Raw genomic sequence first — 19,191 nt, 5'->3', positions numbered from 1 at the left:
TTTAAATTTTTTTACTTTTTCTCAGTAATAAAAAAAAGTACCTTGTACTTGACCCCAACTAAGATATAATTAATCTTTACTAGAGGCAAAACAATCCAATTGGGTTTATTTAATATGTAAATGATTTGTTCTGTATACTTAAGGTAATCCAAATTACCTAAAGCCCTGTTACCCGGAAAAAAACCAGGTCCCGAGCATTCTGGACAACAGGTCCCATACCTGTACATTTTTTTATGGTGACCCTTTTGCAGAAAACTGGATTGCAATTTTTTACATGCAGGTGAAATAAACAATGAAATGATCAGATTGGCGTATGTGTTCTCCCACATCTATCTCCATATAGCATAGGAATGACTTGCTGGGACAATATGATGGTATGTGGCCAGTGTTTTTCCACAAAGATAGAATTTATTGAGACAGGCTACAAGCTGATATTGTTCACTGACAATTCCTCCAAGCAGAGTGCATCAAATAACACATATGTGAAGTTTTATTTTTAAGATTCAATAGTTTAAAACCTGAGTGAATGTCAAGCTAAAATTACAATTAAATGATTGAAATTTAGTAACAAGCTTTGCCAGACATTATAATTATTCCTAACTCAGTCTTTGCTAATATTGCACTTTACTTACTTGCTAAACTATTATATTTTGTAAGAAAGTTTTTTTCCAACCCCTCCTTAATTTAATTGTGCTTTATTTGCTGCAGACAGTATTTTGCTCATTAACTAGCCACAGCACATTAACTGTGCCATCACAGGGAAATCTTTAGTAGAGCCCTTTACCTCTGCTGCTAATGTACTAGTGGGCGACTAAACACAGATCATTAAAAGAAGCCTGAGCAATAGCTGACACTGCAGTGAGGTAACCCAGGCTCCTGTCTGATGGCCATTGTATGATTATCGCTTCATCAACAAAGTCAGAAAGACTGGCCACCTTAGGATTTTATAAATATGTTCTGTTTCAATCAATGCCTTTTTCCTGTCAATTAATTTTTGCTCCAGTTGAACTGTGGGTGCTTAATAAATATGCCGATATAATGGATGTGGCAGGTAATAAGAAAGGTTATGACACTGGCAGCTTAAGCATAAAAATACCAATAAAACTTAATGCTTAAGCACTAAAAATACAAGTATACTTTCAAAGAAGCTAATGGTGAAAGTGGAAAAGGTAAAACTTGTAAATAAATATATTTACTTCAAATTAGAATGCAGCTCATCCTACAGGATCGCCTCTGATTAAGCAGTTGGTTTCAAGGAGAACCCAAACTTTTTTTTTACCCTCAATGGATATAGGTGGAGGTAGGGGGGTTATGATCTGTAGCTTGCAAAGGTATTGGTAAAATTATTTTATGACCATACAGTCTCCATGTAGAAGGTAGGATAAGGTTTCTGCATGGACTGAGCTGTAATGCAAGGCTGGAACCAAGAGTAGGCTAGAGATGTTCCTCTTCTGCATCCTCTTACTAATGGTTACAAGTGAGGTGTGTGCGATTGGGAGCTATATGGAAGTTGCCAAAGGTATGGGTGGGGGAAACTAGAATGGAGGGAGCTTGAGAGGGGAGAATGACAGCAAGGGTCGGCCTTGGGCACTGTTCAGCTTTGGTCCAGCTCTGCCATAATGGGACAGAGAATGGTTTAACATAGGGGCAAGGGGGGCACTTTTCCCCCCCTGGACTTGTACTTAATAATACATTATATTCTCTTGCTATATATATATATATATATACTGTATATATATATATATATATATTTTTTTTTTTTTCTTTTGTTTTGTTATATGAGCACAGTTCCTAAGATTTCTGTTAAAGAGCTGCCTCATGTTTAAGTAAGGCTTAAATCCTGGGGTTAGCACCCCTTCAAAAATGGGTTTGCTGCCTATTCTCATGCAGTTCCGTCTTAGCTCTGCCCCTTCCCTCAGTAAATTCCTGTTCCTCCTCTGTGTGAAGAAGCATAAAATCAGAGCAGGTGGGCATCTGTGTGTGTGTGTGATAGAGAGTATACTGTAAATGAACTTGAGTATAGATAGCTGTGTAAATATTTATTTTCACATTTGTTAAATCTTATAGGTACAAGTAGGATGTTAGTTTACCTACAACTATTCTCTCCAGGGTATTTGCCACAAAGCAGATTGACCCCTCCAGATCCTTGTCCCACTGTCTCATTGAATCTTTTAACCCTATTCACTTCTCATATTTATATTGATATTTTCACTCTGCTGATTTACTCCACAATCACCTCTCAGTTTCTAATACCCCTATGCCTCCTCACTCCTTTATATATTAGCTATAAATATCTATAATATTATAGAAAATATTATATGTTATCCATAATATTTATATAATCTATATATTTGAACTTCAACCCCTTTCGCTCCTGTCCTTCTTCTACCTCTTTGTTTCTGCTTTAAGCTCACCTTTGCCTATGCCTCCCACAACATAAGTACTGTACTATCAGGCCTTCTATTTGGATATCTCTTATCTTTTAAACCTTGGCCTTCTAAACCACCACACCACTCTGGTAATAATGCAGCTTTCCCCTAGCTTACAGAATGCTTAAATATAAATTCTACATTCTTGTCATTATGTTAACCCTTTGTCAACCACCTAGAAAGTAGGTTGTTGGCAGCCAAAATAAAGGACATTTTGTACACATCTTCCTGCTGTCGTTACTTTAAAAAGTTGATTTATAATCAGTTTGTCCACTCTCAGTCCACTTGAACATTTTTATTTCTCTTGAATGGAAGGCACTGCTTTGGTTCTACACAGACTAGCAAGGTGGCTATTTTATCTGATGAACTGACTTGCCTTGCTAAATGTATATGTCATAGCACTAAATGTACATGCCATGCATTAGCGCGGAATATGTGTGTGTGGGTACTGTGTAATGCTGGCTAGCTTTGTGATAGAGCAAAAAGTCAAAATGTAAATCCAGAGAGCAGACACCCTTGACCCTTACTAGGATGGGGTTTAAAAAAAAAAGTACTCTTTAAATTACAGACTGTTATGAAAGAATTCAAAATAACCTTGTAAACTGTGTTATACAGTACAGAATACATTTAAGCTGGCCATACACTGCATTATTCGCTCACTTGGAGAGGTCACTGATTGAGCATATCTAAGGCTGATTAGGTCACCCAACATGCTGGGCCAAATTGGAATGATCCAATTGATGGTAAGGGTGGTGGCACACGTGAAGATTCGGGGGAGATTAATCGCCCAGTGAGAAATATACTCTTCTTCGGGCGACTTATCTCCGCAAATGCCTTCCTGCCGGGATGGCATACATTTCCGAAGTCGCCCAAAGTTGCCTCACAAGGAAACTTCGTGCGACTTTGGAAATCTGAAGTCAAATGAATCGCCCGAAGAAGAGATTTGTCGCTCTCCTGAATCTTCACATGTGCCACCACCCTAAAGTGTCAGTAACAGAATGAGAATGCTACACGTATGCAGTTTGTACTACTTTTTATATTATAAAAAGCTTTGTAGATTCTGAAACCAAAATATTGGTACAAGTAATTTGATGCCTTTGCCTACTTGCCCCCCCCAGAAAATTTTCTCCGAACACCCATACTTTAGATGAATATACAGACCAAACATAAAATATTTCAGCATTTAGTAAGCAACTAAGCATGCCCCAGGAGTTGCAATATATGGAGAGGTACAGGTTTGTTATTCTTGCTTTTAGATATATCTATAGAAGGGTAAATCTATAACTACACAAATTTCCATAACCTATACAAGTTTATATATTTAAATATTTATTGGACAATAAATCCTAGACCTTTGATAAAAATGTAATTGTACTCTTTAATATAGTTTATTGTTTCTTATGTGTAATTGTTTTAAATTATATAAATGACACATGTGAACCCAGACACATCTTGGATCTCCCAGTCATCCACCACAGTGGGAAAATAGAACTGTTATAAATATAACTCACACTTCTGGGTAACTCGCACCCTGTTGTCAGTACTGAAATGAACATTTACATAATTCTCATTAGAGGAAAATCAGAATCGCATAAATCTTTTTTTTTATGAAAGAAAAGGACATCATTCAGAATGTAATTGTAGTGTGATCATTTTAGATAATTATGGTAGTAAGATGCAAAACAGGCATCAAACTGGTTAATATATAAATGATTGGTTCTGTTACCTGGACCAAGCTTTATTAAACACTCAGATATATATATATATATATATATATATTTGCCTAGACACTGGTAATAAATGTCAACAAGACCAGGCTGTGGAGCACAGGCTTACACATAAAGTAGGTTAGTAAAAAGACAAAAAGTTCATTAAGTTGATATAAAGTATGATAATAACTTTCCAAAAGACTCCCCAGATTTCTGTTGCTCATGGGAAGCAGTGCATGTATAGACTTGGCCACTTTTAGTTCCTAGTTAACCCATTTTTAGGTATCTACAAAAAAAAATAATTATTTCTAGCCTTTACTGGACAAACATTGATTCAAACCATGGATGCCACATTTTAAGGTCTCTCGTGGCCTTTTATGAAGCTGGAAAAGCTGTACTTCTGTACTGTTTCCATTTATTTGAGAGATTCTTGTACCAGTGCTGAACCATTGATGGAGCACAAATTGATTTAGGAATATACGCAACTTCCTGTTCAATCCATTTAACTGAGATTAACGTTTTAGCGGTTGTCTAAAGTATATAAAAATTCTTTGTTTAAGAATAGTATTGGCACTGCTTGTCTATTACAAACTTTAATTCTATAAAATGCCTGAAGGCTAATCGGTGTTTAACTGAAAAAAAAAGTGCATATTACCAGGCCTGGAACAAAATGTAATGAGAACATCACACAACAATAATTTGCTGTGATTTTGTACAGTTTCACTAGCAATGTTAATTTAATTGTTCATTGAAGTGAAATATATATAATATTGTGTGTATCATTGCCATAGCTTTTGTAGATCTTTAAATATACCATATTCGACCCATGGGAGAACTAAGCATTGCTTGATTGTGTGGCTTGTAGAGAGAAGGACGATACATTTTATTTTAGAGAGGGATAGTATATTAAGGCCTCTCCAAAAACCTGAACTCTCCTTAAGTTATATATATGTTAACATGATAACTTAGCTGGACTGGGGTTTGGGATTGCCTTATGTGACATATAGATTTTCACCCTGATCATTATGTACAGGGATATGGAGAACAATGGCAGACCAGTTGAAGTTCACATAGTTTTGAATACTGGTTAAAACCATAAGATAATATACAATTTTTACCACTTTGCTGCCGCAAGTGGTATCAAAATCATTGAAGACTAAACTGAGTCTTAATATAGCTACATCATGAATGTACTAAATGCAGCCAGAGAAGGACACTCTACTACTTGATGCAAAAAGCACATTCTGTAGTTTTAAAGAAGAACTAAATCCTAAAATAAATAGAAATACCATATTTTATATACTGAACTTATAGCACCAGCCTAAAGGTTCAGCTTCTGTATAGTAGTAATGATCCAATCCTTCAAAGTTGTCATGGGAGCTCCCCATCTTGAATTTTGTTTTGAGTGCTGTGGCATGCACATACTCAATGTGCTCTGAGTTGCAGTTGAGAAGCTAAGCTTAGAGGTCATCACTAGTGATGGGCGAATTTGTGAAACTGGCGTCAATTTGCCAGCGTCAAAATGGGCGCCGGCATCAAAGCTGAGCTGTCATGTACCAATAATCTGTAATATTTACTAATCAGCCTAACAGTATGACATGTATATGCTATATATACATTCTCTTGTGAGTCAGTCTCTGAGCTAAGGTAAGCAGCATAGAGTATGTGCAGTAAATCAGCATAAAGGTAGATGCAAAACTACTGGGGGCAACTTTGGAGGCACAGATCTTCCCTGCTAAAGAGCTGTGGTGGCCTCGGGTTGGTATAAACACCTAAAACATAATGACAGTATACAACATTTCTGCCATACTTTTTTAGTTATACTTTAAGGGGCACATTAACTTAGCTCAAGTGAAGGATTAGAATGAAAAATACTTCGAATTTCGAAGTTTTTTTTGGCTACTTCGACCATCGAATTGGCTACTTCGACCATCGAATTGGCTACTTCGACCTTCCACTACGACTTCGAAACGAACGTTTAGAACTAAAAATCGTTTGACTATTCGACCATTCGATAGTCGAAGTATTGTCCCTTTAAAAAAAAAACTTTGACTACCCACTTCGCCACCTAAAACCTACCGAGCACCAATGTTAGCCTATGGGGACCTTCCCCATAAGCTTTCTAAGCTTTTTTTGATCGAAGGAAAATCCTTTGATCAATGGATTAAAATCCTTCGAATCGATTCGATTCAAAGGATTTAATGGTTCGAACGATTTTTCCTTCGATCGTTCGATCGAAGCATTTGCGGTAAATCCTTCGACTTCGATATTCGAAGTCAAAGGATTTTACTTCGATGGTCGAATATCGAGGGTTAATTAACCCTCAATATGCGACCCATAGTAAATGTGCCCCCCAGTTTTTTCTAGGCGCACCCCATCCTATTCCCATCCTATTCATCTTTGTTGTTGTTATTTAAAAAAATCGATTTTTTTTTTTTTTTACCTTATAAACTGATTAAACTGTTGGTTGTTTGAAGGTGTTTGGTCATAGACGAATGTGTGGAAGCCTCAGGCTTGCCTTGGGCTGTTCATCTGCGATTTTATCCTTACAACTTTACTGAAAATCACACAAAAACTGAATGTGACGTTAAATATTCCCAAAATTGTGCTGTTCATATTAATACAAGGAACACTTTAAAAACATGTTAAATTCAATAATGTCCATTTAGTTGCTGAAAAGTGTTATAAGATCTCATTTATGTCTCTGAATTCATGCTCAGTGAGTCTTCAAAGTTTCTGGGTGTGAGGTGAAGGGAACATATACTGTATATATACTGTATACATAGTGAATAAAGTACCCCCTCTTGTAAAATATAAGGATATTATAAGTTACCGAGGAGTTTCATGACCATATAAAAACACGAGGCCGAAGGCCGAGTGTTTTTATACAGGTCATGGAACTCCGAGGTTACTTATAATATCCTCATATTTTACAACTGGGGGTACTTTATTAATTATAATACACAAATTTTAGTGAGTCATGTGACAGAAATTACATCACTACTCACCGTTTATAACTGATGACATCACTACTCACCGTTTATAAGGATATAATTTACAAGATATTCACGGCTTTTGTGTATTATATATATATATATAGAATGTTGAAGGATCAGCACACTCTTTTAATCTTGTGAATTAAGTGTTTTTATTAGTAACACAGCATTGTATCCAGGTATATATAATGCATATATATATAGTGAATGTTGGAAAACAACAGACAGAGATTGTTCCAGTGCATGTTACTTAATGCAGGGAGGGTCTATTGTTGCTTAGCAATGTGATGTCATGCTTGACCTGTAACCCTGTGTCATTTTCTTCTTCCTCTTCCTGTTTATGCTCTCTATGAAAAGTTCCTATTGCATGTTATGCTGAAGTGTTATGCAGAGTTCTATAAAGCAACCAAGTTACTGTTCACACAGAAGTTGGTGTGTCGGAAGCTGTACATGCAGTTCAGATCAGCTCTGTGTTAACAGTTAATAATGTACCTCTTATTGTAAAATGTTACAAGTCACCTAGGAGTTGCTTGAACATCTAAAATCGTAAGGCTGCAGGCCGAGGATATCCTCATACTTTACAAAATGGCTACTTGTTAATTATATTACATACATTTCAGTGAGTCTTGAAACACAAATTACATTAACAAGCACCAATTATAACAGAGTACATTAACCAGCGCTGTATATCATTTACAGGATATTCATCATGATACTTGTGTGTAATATATACATACAGACCAGGAAAGATCGCACAATCATAAAGTCACAAAAAAGTACCTGTGCTGGTATTCTATAATGTAAATACCAAATAAAATTGAGGGCACTCAACAGGAATTTAAACAATGGTATCAAACTTTTGTTCAATTATTACAATTGTCTACATTACTATTGATTCCTGTTGATGTATATTCAAAAAAACATACAGACGTTGTCATACAGATCTTTAAAAATTCTTAGTGGGTGCTTTGAACTGTGTAGGCAGGTTATTTGAAAACAAATCTGCTTTGTGGGGTCCAATAGTCTTGGTTTTATTCAGCTGCTATAAGACCAACTAATTATCAGTAAAGTCACCCACTAGAACCTCCATAGGCTAGAAAATGTTTACTTTATAGTAACATTTGCTTTGATATAAAGCAATTACAATATAATTGATATAGAGGTTCTACAATAATGATGACATACTCATAACTTAAATGACACGCCTGACATTGCAAAAAAAAAAAAAAGTTCACTTGTTCTTTCTATAATTATCTAATGGTTCCAGAATTCTACATTTCTTGTGTTATTATTTAAAGCCTTGTCACTATCTTGTGTTAAGCTTTATTTTGGTTAATCGGGTTCCATGAAATGACTTAGGAAAGCTTTAAACACAAACTCTATTGACTGCAGGCTATCTATCATTCTTAGATGAGGTGTCAGTTCAGATCAGACCAGTTGCACTAATAATGTTCACATCTTCAGAATGACCTCTATAACATGCTAGTAAAAATATTAACTCACATAACTATGGCAGCAGATTTATTATATCTAGTATTTTTTATAAGTGGTGGCTACACGTAAAAAAAGTAGCAGCTCAAATCATTGTGTCTTTTCCTTGATGTACAAATCATTTTCCATATTACTACCAATTTGCAACACTGCATAGAAAGGGAACAATGAATATTTAGGGGCAGTGAGCCTCAGCATGAAGGTTGCCATATATTCAATACATACAGTATATATAAGGCAGTGGAACTCTTATGCCGACTTCAAAACCATGTAATATGCCTGTTACAATATAATAAAGTAAACTATCTAGTAGAAGTATATCTAGTGGACTTGCTGAGTAATCATTAAAGACGTTTCACTACTCATCCAAGCAACTTCTGCTGTTCAACTAACTGGTACAGGAAATCCTCTTCATACAAACTCTTCCAATAATTCAATCAGAATGGTGCAGTGTAACTATCCAGAGGTGACAACTGTAACTCACAGAGATTCTGAATGCTGTGTAGTTATTGTGATAGAATTACCAATGAGTCATGCAACTCAAAGAGACAGGTGTTACTTGTGTAAATTGCAGAGGTGTGAAGTTTTGTGAAGCCGCTGAGGTAAAGATGTTAGAACAGCATTGTATGTAGCACACAGATGGTGTAGAAGGCCCCGTCTTCTTTTTTGGGATGGTTTCTCCACTTTAACATGAATAGCCTCATTTACACCTCATTCAATCCAGCGGTCTTCTCTGTCCGAAATGTGTCCTTAGTTTTTTAGGTGTAGAAAGACAGTCTTGCCCTGGAAAGTAATCTCTGAATTTTAATTGGCGATAGGGGGTGATGCTTATTTGAACTAAAAGTTCATTTTACCACTAGATTGTTGTAGTTTCAAGTTAGCATACTAAACATAATAAATATAAGTAATAAACCTTTCTTTTTGTGCATTTACATTTTTTGTTTGCCAATTCTTTAAATCCTAGAAGTTCTGTCCTTGGTCCTGTGTATTTATTTGTACTAGCACCCAGATTTTGTTGCTATATAGTGTACACCCTCTGGACTATGTTATTTAATAAATATAAGTATGTATGTATTAATAATTTCACTGTACTGTTTTGAAAGAATTATGTTACCTCTAGACAACCAATCCTTGGTGTCACACAGGTATCTCTAGACCAGGAATCCCCAACCTTTAGAATGGGAAAATAATGGACTCTTCTATAAAATCTATCTTGAAGGGCCGCATAGATAATAAATTAGTGCAATCAGAGCATGCAACAACTTGCAATTGTCCTTGATTTTAATATCATCTGGTATCCTTATGTTGATTAGTAAGATTGCACCAATGTTGTGGAGATCAAATTAAGAGCCTAAATAATGCATGGCAGTACCATGATCCATTTAATCTAAATTTAGCTTGTTGGAGCAGAATCCAAATAATTCTCAGAAAAAAACATTGCTCTGTAAATATTTACAAATCCAATCACAAATAAAAAAGCTTGAATGTTATACATACACTTTCCATTATACAGAAGCTCACAAGGCTTTAGCTGGCAACTGTTTTCATTTGAATTGTTTTTTCAAAGATAAATGTGATAAATATTTGCGTTCGGAATTTTTTTTTTTTCAAAATAGTTTTCTCAAATTGGGGATCTCTAATGTTAATAAACAGGCCCCTAAGTTTGAACAAGGACTGCATAAACACTTTCAGTACCATTCAGTTCTGTGTTTTTTACTCCACTCCTTGCTATGAGGCAAAGTTTCATTCTAAGCACCATAATACAGGTTGTTAGCGTATAGCTAAGGTGAGAGCAAAATCAAAACACCACTTAAAATGTTCATAGGGCATTGAATGTAATCAGCCTGCTCCACAGAAAGCCTGACTTGAAATTACAACCTTAGAAGAGAGCTTTAAAAAACTGTTCCTGTCATTCTCCAAAAGCTCCCGGTCAGATCTAATCTCCCTGAAGAAAAGGCAAGTGTAAGAGTCAGGCAAAGGTTTGTGACAAGGGAAAAGCACTGAGGCTAATTGCATTTGTCCTCCCAACACAAGCCAGGTTATGAGATCACAGCCACACTGATACACAACTTTGCATTGGAAAAAGAAAGATGGAAGTGAAGAAGCTGGAGGTCAAACTCCGTTCACACGGCAGAAAGAGAGCAAACAATGGCATTGATAGAAAGTGCATATGAAAGCACAGGCAAGATAAATGGAGATTATCTAGTGAAATCAGTAGCCTGTCTGAATCCTAAGAAGAAAATATGGATCTTATATAAAGTACCAACAGGGCTCATCCTAATATTATGTACGGTTCAATGACGGATCACAAAACTTCTGCAAGAGGATTTAAAATGGAAACAAATCATACAGCATTTACTGTAAAATGGATAAGCAACATATCTTGCAACTTGGCAAAACTGGAATTGGCTGTTACTGCCAAGGAGGAACATGAGTTTCGGTAACAAAAAATTTGGGTTTTGCTACTGAAAACTGCATTGTAAAAGCTAATTTACAATTATTGAATTAAGGAGGGGGCCAGCAATCATACAACTTTTTTTTCCACAACTGGGCTTTTTCCCATTGATCCATTCATTGCACCAAGGTTGTAAAATTCCCCAAAAAACCCCATAAACTTGAATCGTTGTGAATGTGTAAGACACTGCCATTGACTTCTATAGGATGTCAACAGGTTTTAGATAGCACAGATTTTCAATCAAAAATATATTGTCATTTGACATTTTTTTTTTAAAATTTGAGATTCAAAGACACAATCTGGAATATATTTAAGATCTTAACTTTTGCAGAGGTTTTCTAAAAAAAAAAAACATTCAGGGGTCTATTTATTAAAGGTCGTGTTTTTTTTCAAATAACATTTTTTGAGAAAAAAACTTGAATTTTTCAAGATGTATTATTTCCTAAAGCAGCAAAAAATCTGAAAATACTCCAGCTAAAACTTGTCAATTTCATGTAAAAGTCAATGGCAGAGGTCCCTTTAACCATATGAAAATGTCTTTTGCCTTAACGATTTCAAGTGTTTCAGGGTGCTTGACTCGCTCAAAAAACTCGCTCGATAAATGAATTTTTTAAGCCTATAAACTCAAAAAATTCTAATTTAGTCATAAAATCTTGAATTTTTAGAATTTTTCTTTCATTCTGATTTTTTAGAGTTTAATTATTAGTAAATTAGCCAAATTCGTGGATGGGAGTTAGGTCGAGTTTGTTTCTGGTAAAAAATTAGACAAAAACAGGTTTTAGTAATAACTCCCTCAATCTTAACTTGTGTGTTAAATCTCTGGGTAATTAATTATTTGACAATATGACAATATTACACTGGTGCTTCGTAAACAAGGAGCACTTACATAAAAAAATGTATTTCTAGGGATAAATGCAACAGCAACCACTGTGTATAAATTACTTTGACACCATGGGTTAGATTTGCTAAAGGACGAAGTGGCTATCACAGGCGAAAATTTGCCAGCGTGACGTCATTCAGGCACTTAGCGATTTACTAACGGGTGCAGGTATAACTTCGCTAGCGAAAGAGAACGACGCTAGCGATCATTCACGCTCTATCACCAGATGAATGTTCGCTCTGGCGACTGGACGTAACTCCGTAAATTCACTAAGATGCGGATTTTACTTTATGTTACTGCTTTTGCCAGACTTGCCTTCGCCAGCTCAGACCAGGCAAAGTGAAATGGAGTGAATAGGACTTCCTCAATTGTTGCGTCTTTTCCCTTTTTCAGAGTGATAGCCTGCAAAGGTCCGTAACCGGGTTCCCCCATACATTTTCTAACATATGGAACACAAACTATACAGTGGGCTCATGTGTAAGGCATTATAACAACTCTATTTTCTTTATTAAGGTTCCCTGGACTTGTGTAATGTATTTGCTGCAACATATATGAGCAATTAACGCTATTGAAAATTTGCTAGCGTTTGGGGCCTGGACTCAACTTTGCATTTTAGTGAATTAACGTTGTCCTAGCGAATTTACGCCTGGTGTTCGATGTTGCGATGGCTGCGAAGCTGTCGCTTGCGAATTTTCACCGGTTAGGGAATTTGCCCCCAATTGTCTTCCTTCTGACTTTCCAAGAAACTTTTAAAACATTATAAATAGCCAATAACAATATAGCACAATCTATGACGCCAAAGTAGAAAATTATTACTTAACGTCTCTTCTTTCTAAATATGTCCTAAATTGAATCTATTGGCATTTAGAAAGATAATTATAAATCATGTTCTGTATCTCTTTCTCTCCCTTTTTTTTAACCTGTACTTAGTTCATATTTGCTCTTGCATATATAGCATCCTGCTTCCTCTATGTGGCATGATAAATGTACAAACTTATTACATCTTGGTTTGTATTAAACTCCCAGATATAAAACATTCATTAAAACTTCTGTGCAGTTGGTCAGCTTTTAAGAACCAGAGGGTGTTCAGAGACAAATACTGACAGACAGTTAAATAATAGACATATTCCTGGAATGTAGGGTGATTCACAAACCCAATGGCCTGTTAAAATTGTTTGTTTAATGTATTGCTGTTTTTTTCCACAGGTACCTCTGTTACACAACTACTTGCTCGTGACTTGGATGATGACAAATTGGTCTTTGGAGTTGTAGGAGATGAAGCCAAGAAATTCTTTGCCGTGGAAAGTGAAACTGGTGTGGTATGGCTGAGGCAGCCCTTGGATCGAGAGGTACTGTACAACTGTAGACATGAAGAAATAAACCTCACAAATAATGGTGTGTGCGGTGTGCCTTGAGCCTAGGCCAGACATAGACTTTCCTTGTCCTCTGCACCATTCACTCTGGTCCAGTAGTGCTGACTTAGATCAGGGCTGTCCAACTACAAGCCCATGGGCCAGATGTGGCCTTGCAAAGGACTTTTAATGCCCCCAGTCTGCTCAGAGGCTCCATAGACTTCATAATATGACTTCATTATTTGAATTTAGTAAATATGTATGGCATATAATTGGTCTACTGCATGTAATAAGGTGGACAGCACTCAGATGATGCCATTATTTATTGGAGGTGTTGAAACAAAGCAACTCTTTAATATGAGACCAACTATTCCATTACTTTGCAGATTCTAAAAATTCTATTTTTTCACCATAAAAACATGACAACATTATAGCCAGACCTTATCTTCATGACTGGCTGCAACAATTTTGCTGGTTACATACTTAAAAATGACCTATATTACCTAAGGGCTGTGTAAGTGTAAGCTAGACATAACATATTAAAACAAATACATGAATAGCTTGCTTGCTGCCTCTTTCATAAACTATTAGATGTGTATATTCATTTATCACATGGGAAAAGCTAAAGGAAAAGCACAAGTCTTCCTTGAAGCCATTTTACTGTCCTGGGGTTTATTGTGCATTTATCCACAGCAGCCTAACTGACAGCCTGCATTGCCTGGCATTGTTGAAGATAACTGCAGGCAGTGCCAGGGGGCTAGGAATAGATTCATGCAAGTCTCACTGAGCTGTACTGTGTTGTCTGATAGCAGCACCTGAGAGAGGCAGTCTAAATCACCCAGCATCTTCCTTCAGGGCAGTAAATTAACTGGCAAATATTAGGAGTTTTGCAAGCCTGAAGCAACTTACTTTGGGCACTGTTTTTTTTTGTCAATAAAACATAAATATACCTCTTTACATCACTGTTTTGTGTATATTATGCCCTAAACTGCAGATATTTCTTAAGTGGATATTTTTTAAGAAAATGATCTTTAGGGTTTATTTACAATGATGCTGGAGCACAAAATTGTAAGGGCATCATTCACTTTGCCTAAATCTAAAGCACAGTCCCGTTTGTGCCTGTCTATTGCAAACTTGCACACTAGTCAAAGAAGCAGTGCTTTGCACAAGGGAGTCCTTTACTTAATGTCTGACTTCAGGCAGTAACTGTAGGACTCCTGATCTGTCTTGCACCCACATTTGCTCCTTGCTATAAGCAATAATGACACATAACGTAAAAGTGGATGTTGAGTCCAAGTCATGCTCATTAACAGCCAGGAGAAAATCTTATTCTTTACCTTATTCCAGAAACACAAAGATTTATGGTTGGCAGCAAAAAGCAGAAAATAGTTTTGGCAAATTTTATCGTGGCCGCTCGGCCCATATGTTTTCAGGGTACACAATATTTTGTTGTGACCATTTAGGATATTGTTATATCCAACTAACGTTTTTCATGTATTTTGTTATACCCAGAGCCCACATCCATCAAGTTCAACCCCTCCAAATGAAACCAAGCACCCACAAACACTCACACTGACCCCCCCTTACACTCACATAAACTACTGTGTGTGTGTGTATATATATATATATATATATATATATATATATATATATATATATATATATATATATATATATATATATATATGTATTAATTGTAGATTTTAGTATCACAATAGCTATGATATGCTTGTCGAAGAGGCACATACATATGTTTTTTTTATAGGCACCTATTGTTATGATTGTGTGGCTGCGGAAATGCTTTGTGTTATTATTGCATGCTCGTTCTGTAAATGGCCAATATTTGTCAGCAGAACCATTTTAGATAAGATCTTCTTTATTCATTTAGCTAATATGTGGCAGTATAGTTAGTGATTTAACCCCAGCCACTAGGCAGTATGAGCAGAAGGGTGAAAAACATGCACACTCCTAGGCTACGGCTTCGATAGCAGGACACAGCAATGAGACCAGTTGGAGGAGGAGAGGAGGTAAGTGTAAAATACAGCAGGCGCTAGGTGTAAGAGATAGGACTATGTAGCATGGCCATCTATTGCCCTATCGAGTACAGGAGATAGTTTCCCTTTGAATCATCAACCAGATAGGGACCCAAGTGGTTAGGATAGGTTAGTGAGAAGTGTTATACGGCTTCCGGCCAGAGTCTGACAACAGGAAAAAACCTGTCCAGAATAGCAAAGGTAGCATTGAATTGCTGAGATAGGTGGGGAGGCAACCCAACTTTTGCTGACAGAAATTGAAATCCTCTGTATAGTATATGTGAATGCATCCTGTGAATGTGTGCCTGTATGGAATTGTGTAAATGTGTGCCTGTATGGAATTGTGTAAATATGTGCCTGTATGCCGTGAACCCTGGATGTGCAAAGTTACTGAGCAGCATGACGCCTGGAGGTTTGTGTGCCTTTCATATGTGGAATATTGGTGAGAGAGGGGGTTAATGATAATATTACTTTGAGATCTGACTACCCTCCCAACAAATGTAATGGGTGCAAGGTCAATTATCTTTACCCTCAATGTGCAATATTTAGGTGTTGTTGCATCCAATGACTAGTACCTGCTCAAGCAGGTTTTAAAGGGGACCCGTCACCCTAAAAAATGATTCATAATCCTTTATCACATCAGTCAAGCAAAATGAACTTTAATTACACTATATACATTTTTGAATTGTGTTTCCTTCAGTCTGGGAACTCAGAATTATAGCAAGCAGGCAGGAGCCATTTTGTGGGCACTGTTATTAAGACAAGCTTTGCATCATCTCATATCCATCCCCATGCCCTGGCTGCACATTTAAATGGTGAAGAAAACGGGGGAATATGTGGAGAGCAGCTATTTCTAGGAAGTGCTGAATGGAAAGTGAAAGTAATTGTCTGTCCCGCCTCTATGCCACGGGCATAGAGGAGGGGCAGACTATATTTGATTGACAGCTGAGATGTTTAAATGAGCTTAAAACAGCTATGAGTGCTTTAATAAAAAATAGAAATTGGATTTCATGTTTAATTTGAAAAGGACTTTTATTACACAGATCTTTTGTGTCTGGGTGACAGGTGCTGGGCTCCCTTGCTGTGCCATGTAACTAGCACAGTGGAGCAGGCTTAAATGGTCAGATTTATCATTTTACTGTGCTAAACTCTAAATTCACACTTAGTATATGATCATAGAGCCAGATAGGCCAAACTGTGTAGTATTGCAGTCACATCTGGGTGTTATAGACAGGGGTTGCCAATGAGTTAACCTTGGAGCTACCACTAGTTCTAGATCCATGGTAGCTCCAGGGATCCCCAGTGTCAATAGGTGCACTTGTGCCCCATTCATCAGAAGAATGAATTGTGTTGATATGTTCTCCACTGTGTCCATTTTAGAGTAAATGCACTTACAGGTACATTTGTAAATGACCACTTATCTTTCCAATAGCTGCTCTCTTCATCACAACTCAAACAGTGGGGCTCATTCATACACTGGGCATACACTGGGCAAATCTGCACATGGCAACCAATCAAATGTTTGCTTTCATTGTTCAACCTGCAGCTGCCTGTAAAAAGCCAGTCACTGGTTGGTTGCTATGGGTTACTGCCCTGTGCAAATGTACCGCGTGTTTATGAACACTTTCATGTCTCCAAGTTTCTCTGTATAAGGGAAAGCTTGAAATGTCTCTGCAGGGTATAATATACTTATTTTTTAGTTCTCCTTTAAGAGTTTCTCCGTATAAATTTTTATAATTTTCCTAATTATTAACATCCTTACATTTATGGAATCTGATCTACATTAACATTAGGTGAAATCATCAGTAGAGTAATTTCAGAGATACATCAGTCTGTGCACTGGTAGGGCATTTTTCCTTATGAACTTATGAAGCCATAAGCTTCCAAAGTGGGATGGAATTAATGATAGTAATGAATTGGGACAGAAACTGTTATGTATTAAGATAGTTAAGAAGGTGTATCTGTTAGGATTATGAACAAGGAGCACTTATTGCTGCTCAGTTTAATTCTGTGCCCATGGGACTTCCTAAAGAATGCAGGGATGGGACATGGAAGAAATGGATACCCATAGCCCCATTTTATTTTTATTCATGTATAATTGTATTCGGCCTCTCTTGCATTTATAACTCAATCTAAAATCTGCACTTCACACTAGTACTGATTACATTCTGGAACCCCAAGTGTAATTATATGAGGGTTTCCTCCTTTGCAACATTCCCTGCGGTATTTTGCATGTAATTATGCTTTTAGCTAAGTGCTGGTGTCACAAGATAAACACTGTTTCTAATCGTATTATTTTCTCTCTCTTTTCATTTCAGACTAAATCAGAATTCACAGTTGAATTTTCTGTCAGTGACAACCAGGGGGTATGTGTGACTTTTCCTTTTCATAGCATGAAAATATATGAATGTTAAAACATGACAAGATAACAGGAAGTAACGGTTCAGATGAATAAAGAATGATTTATGGTATCTCCTGTCCAATTACTGCCAACAGGAGTCACTGTACACATGAGCAATTAAGTAAAGGGAAAGCAGCTATTTAGAACTAATGTGCACTGAATTGGTCTATATCGGTAAATATTTCTCTTTGTTGTAAACCACATAATAAATTATTGAGAGCAAAATTATGGATATTAGATCTATTATCAAGGATGCTTAGATGAAGGTTTTTTTCTGTAATTTAGATCAACATACCTTAAGTTTACTAAAATAATTAAACATTAATTTCGAGTTCATGTGAGTTTTTAAAAACTCCCATTAACTCCCATGAACTCGAAATTCGACCAATCGAAATTTAGTAAACAAATCAACATTTTCAAAACTCGGGTGAATAGGATGAACCTGAATCAAATTCAAATCTAATTGAATTAAGAGTTTTAAAATTTTGATTAGAGTCAGGAAGGCTGTAAACAACTCCGTTTTACGTGGCGAATAGTCAAATTTTGAGTTCTTAAAGAGCCAGTGTATGATAAATCTCGAAAAGTCTAATTTGATTTTTTAAAACAACTTGTATCGAATTTTAATAATTCCCTAGTCGAATTTGTCAGTTTTGGCTATAACAAAACTAGAATTCTAATTCGAATTTACACTTCGACCTTTGAGAAATCTGACCCTAAATAAGCCCAATAGGGTTGTTTTACCAACAATATGGAGTCATGCAGCTTACTTCCCATCATTACATGGTACTGGTATGGGACCTATTATCCAGAATGCTCAGGACTTGCGGTTTTTTGGATAATAAGGCTTTACATAATTGAATCTCCATACCAAAAAATGTGAGCAATGTTTAAACCCAATAGGACTCTTTTGCTTCCAAGTAGCGATGGGCGAATTTCTCCCAATTCGCTTCGTCTGAAAATTTGTGAATTTCCCGTGAAAACGTTGGAAACGTTGAAAAATTAGTGAAACTTGAAAATTGACGCCGCATCAAAAATAATTTGACATCGGCAAAATTGTTCGGTGACGAAACGCGGAAATTTGCCGCAAATTCACGCCAGGCGAATTTATTCACCCATCACTACTTCCAATAACGATTCATTATATCTTAGGGATAAAGTACAGGCTAATGTTTTATTAGTGAGAAAAGGAATTTTAAAATGGAGTCTGTGGTAAATGGCCTTCCTGTATTTTGGAGGTTTCTGGAAAATAGGTTTACAGATAACGGATCTCTTGCTTTTTTTTCTTATTTATTCAGAGAAAACTAAAATAATTCAGTTTTTTAAAAATGATTTACTAAAAATCAACTCTGTGGGACTTGAGCTTCCAATAATTTTGAGCCTTCTTTATAAGAGATCCCATACCTGTGTTTTAAAATTATTCCATATAAAAATGGTATCATAATGCT

At 36.4% G+C, this 19,191-nt stretch overlaps 1 protein-coding gene and 1 long non-coding RNA gene across 2 annotated transcripts in view; one reads left to right on the top strand and one right to left on the bottom strand.

The window, feature by feature from the left end:
* Window positions 1-19,191, top strand: part of cdh23.L (cadherin-related 23 L homeolog) — a 588,894-nt gene that overhangs the window by 146,638 nt on the left and 423,065 nt on the right. Inside the window, exons 4-5 of the mRNA XM_041568893.1 lie at window positions 13,167-13,309; window positions 17,664-17,711. Of these exons, the coding sequence (XP_041424827.1) occupies window positions 13,167-13,309; window positions 17,664-17,711 (191 nt within the window). The remainder of the gene's footprint in view (window positions 1-13,166; window positions 13,310-17,663; window positions 17,712-19,191) is intronic.
* The window catches only part of LOC121395401, a 49,810-nt gene continuing 38,147 nt past the window's right edge, over window positions 7,529-19,191 (bottom strand). The window contains exon 3 of the long non-coding RNA XR_005962457.1: window positions 7,529-9,408. This is a non-coding gene — a long non-coding RNA (uncharacterized LOC121395401). The remainder of the gene's footprint in view (window positions 9,409-19,191) is intronic.

Source organism: Xenopus laevis, chromosome 7L, assembly GCF_017654675.1.
Source record: "Xenopus laevis strain J_2021 chromosome 7L, Xenopus_laevis_v10.1, whole genome shotgun sequence".
Taxonomy (NCBI): Eukaryota; Metazoa; Chordata; class Amphibia; order Anura; family Pipidae; genus Xenopus; species Xenopus laevis.
This window is presented reverse-complemented; position numbering and strand designations above follow the sequence as displayed.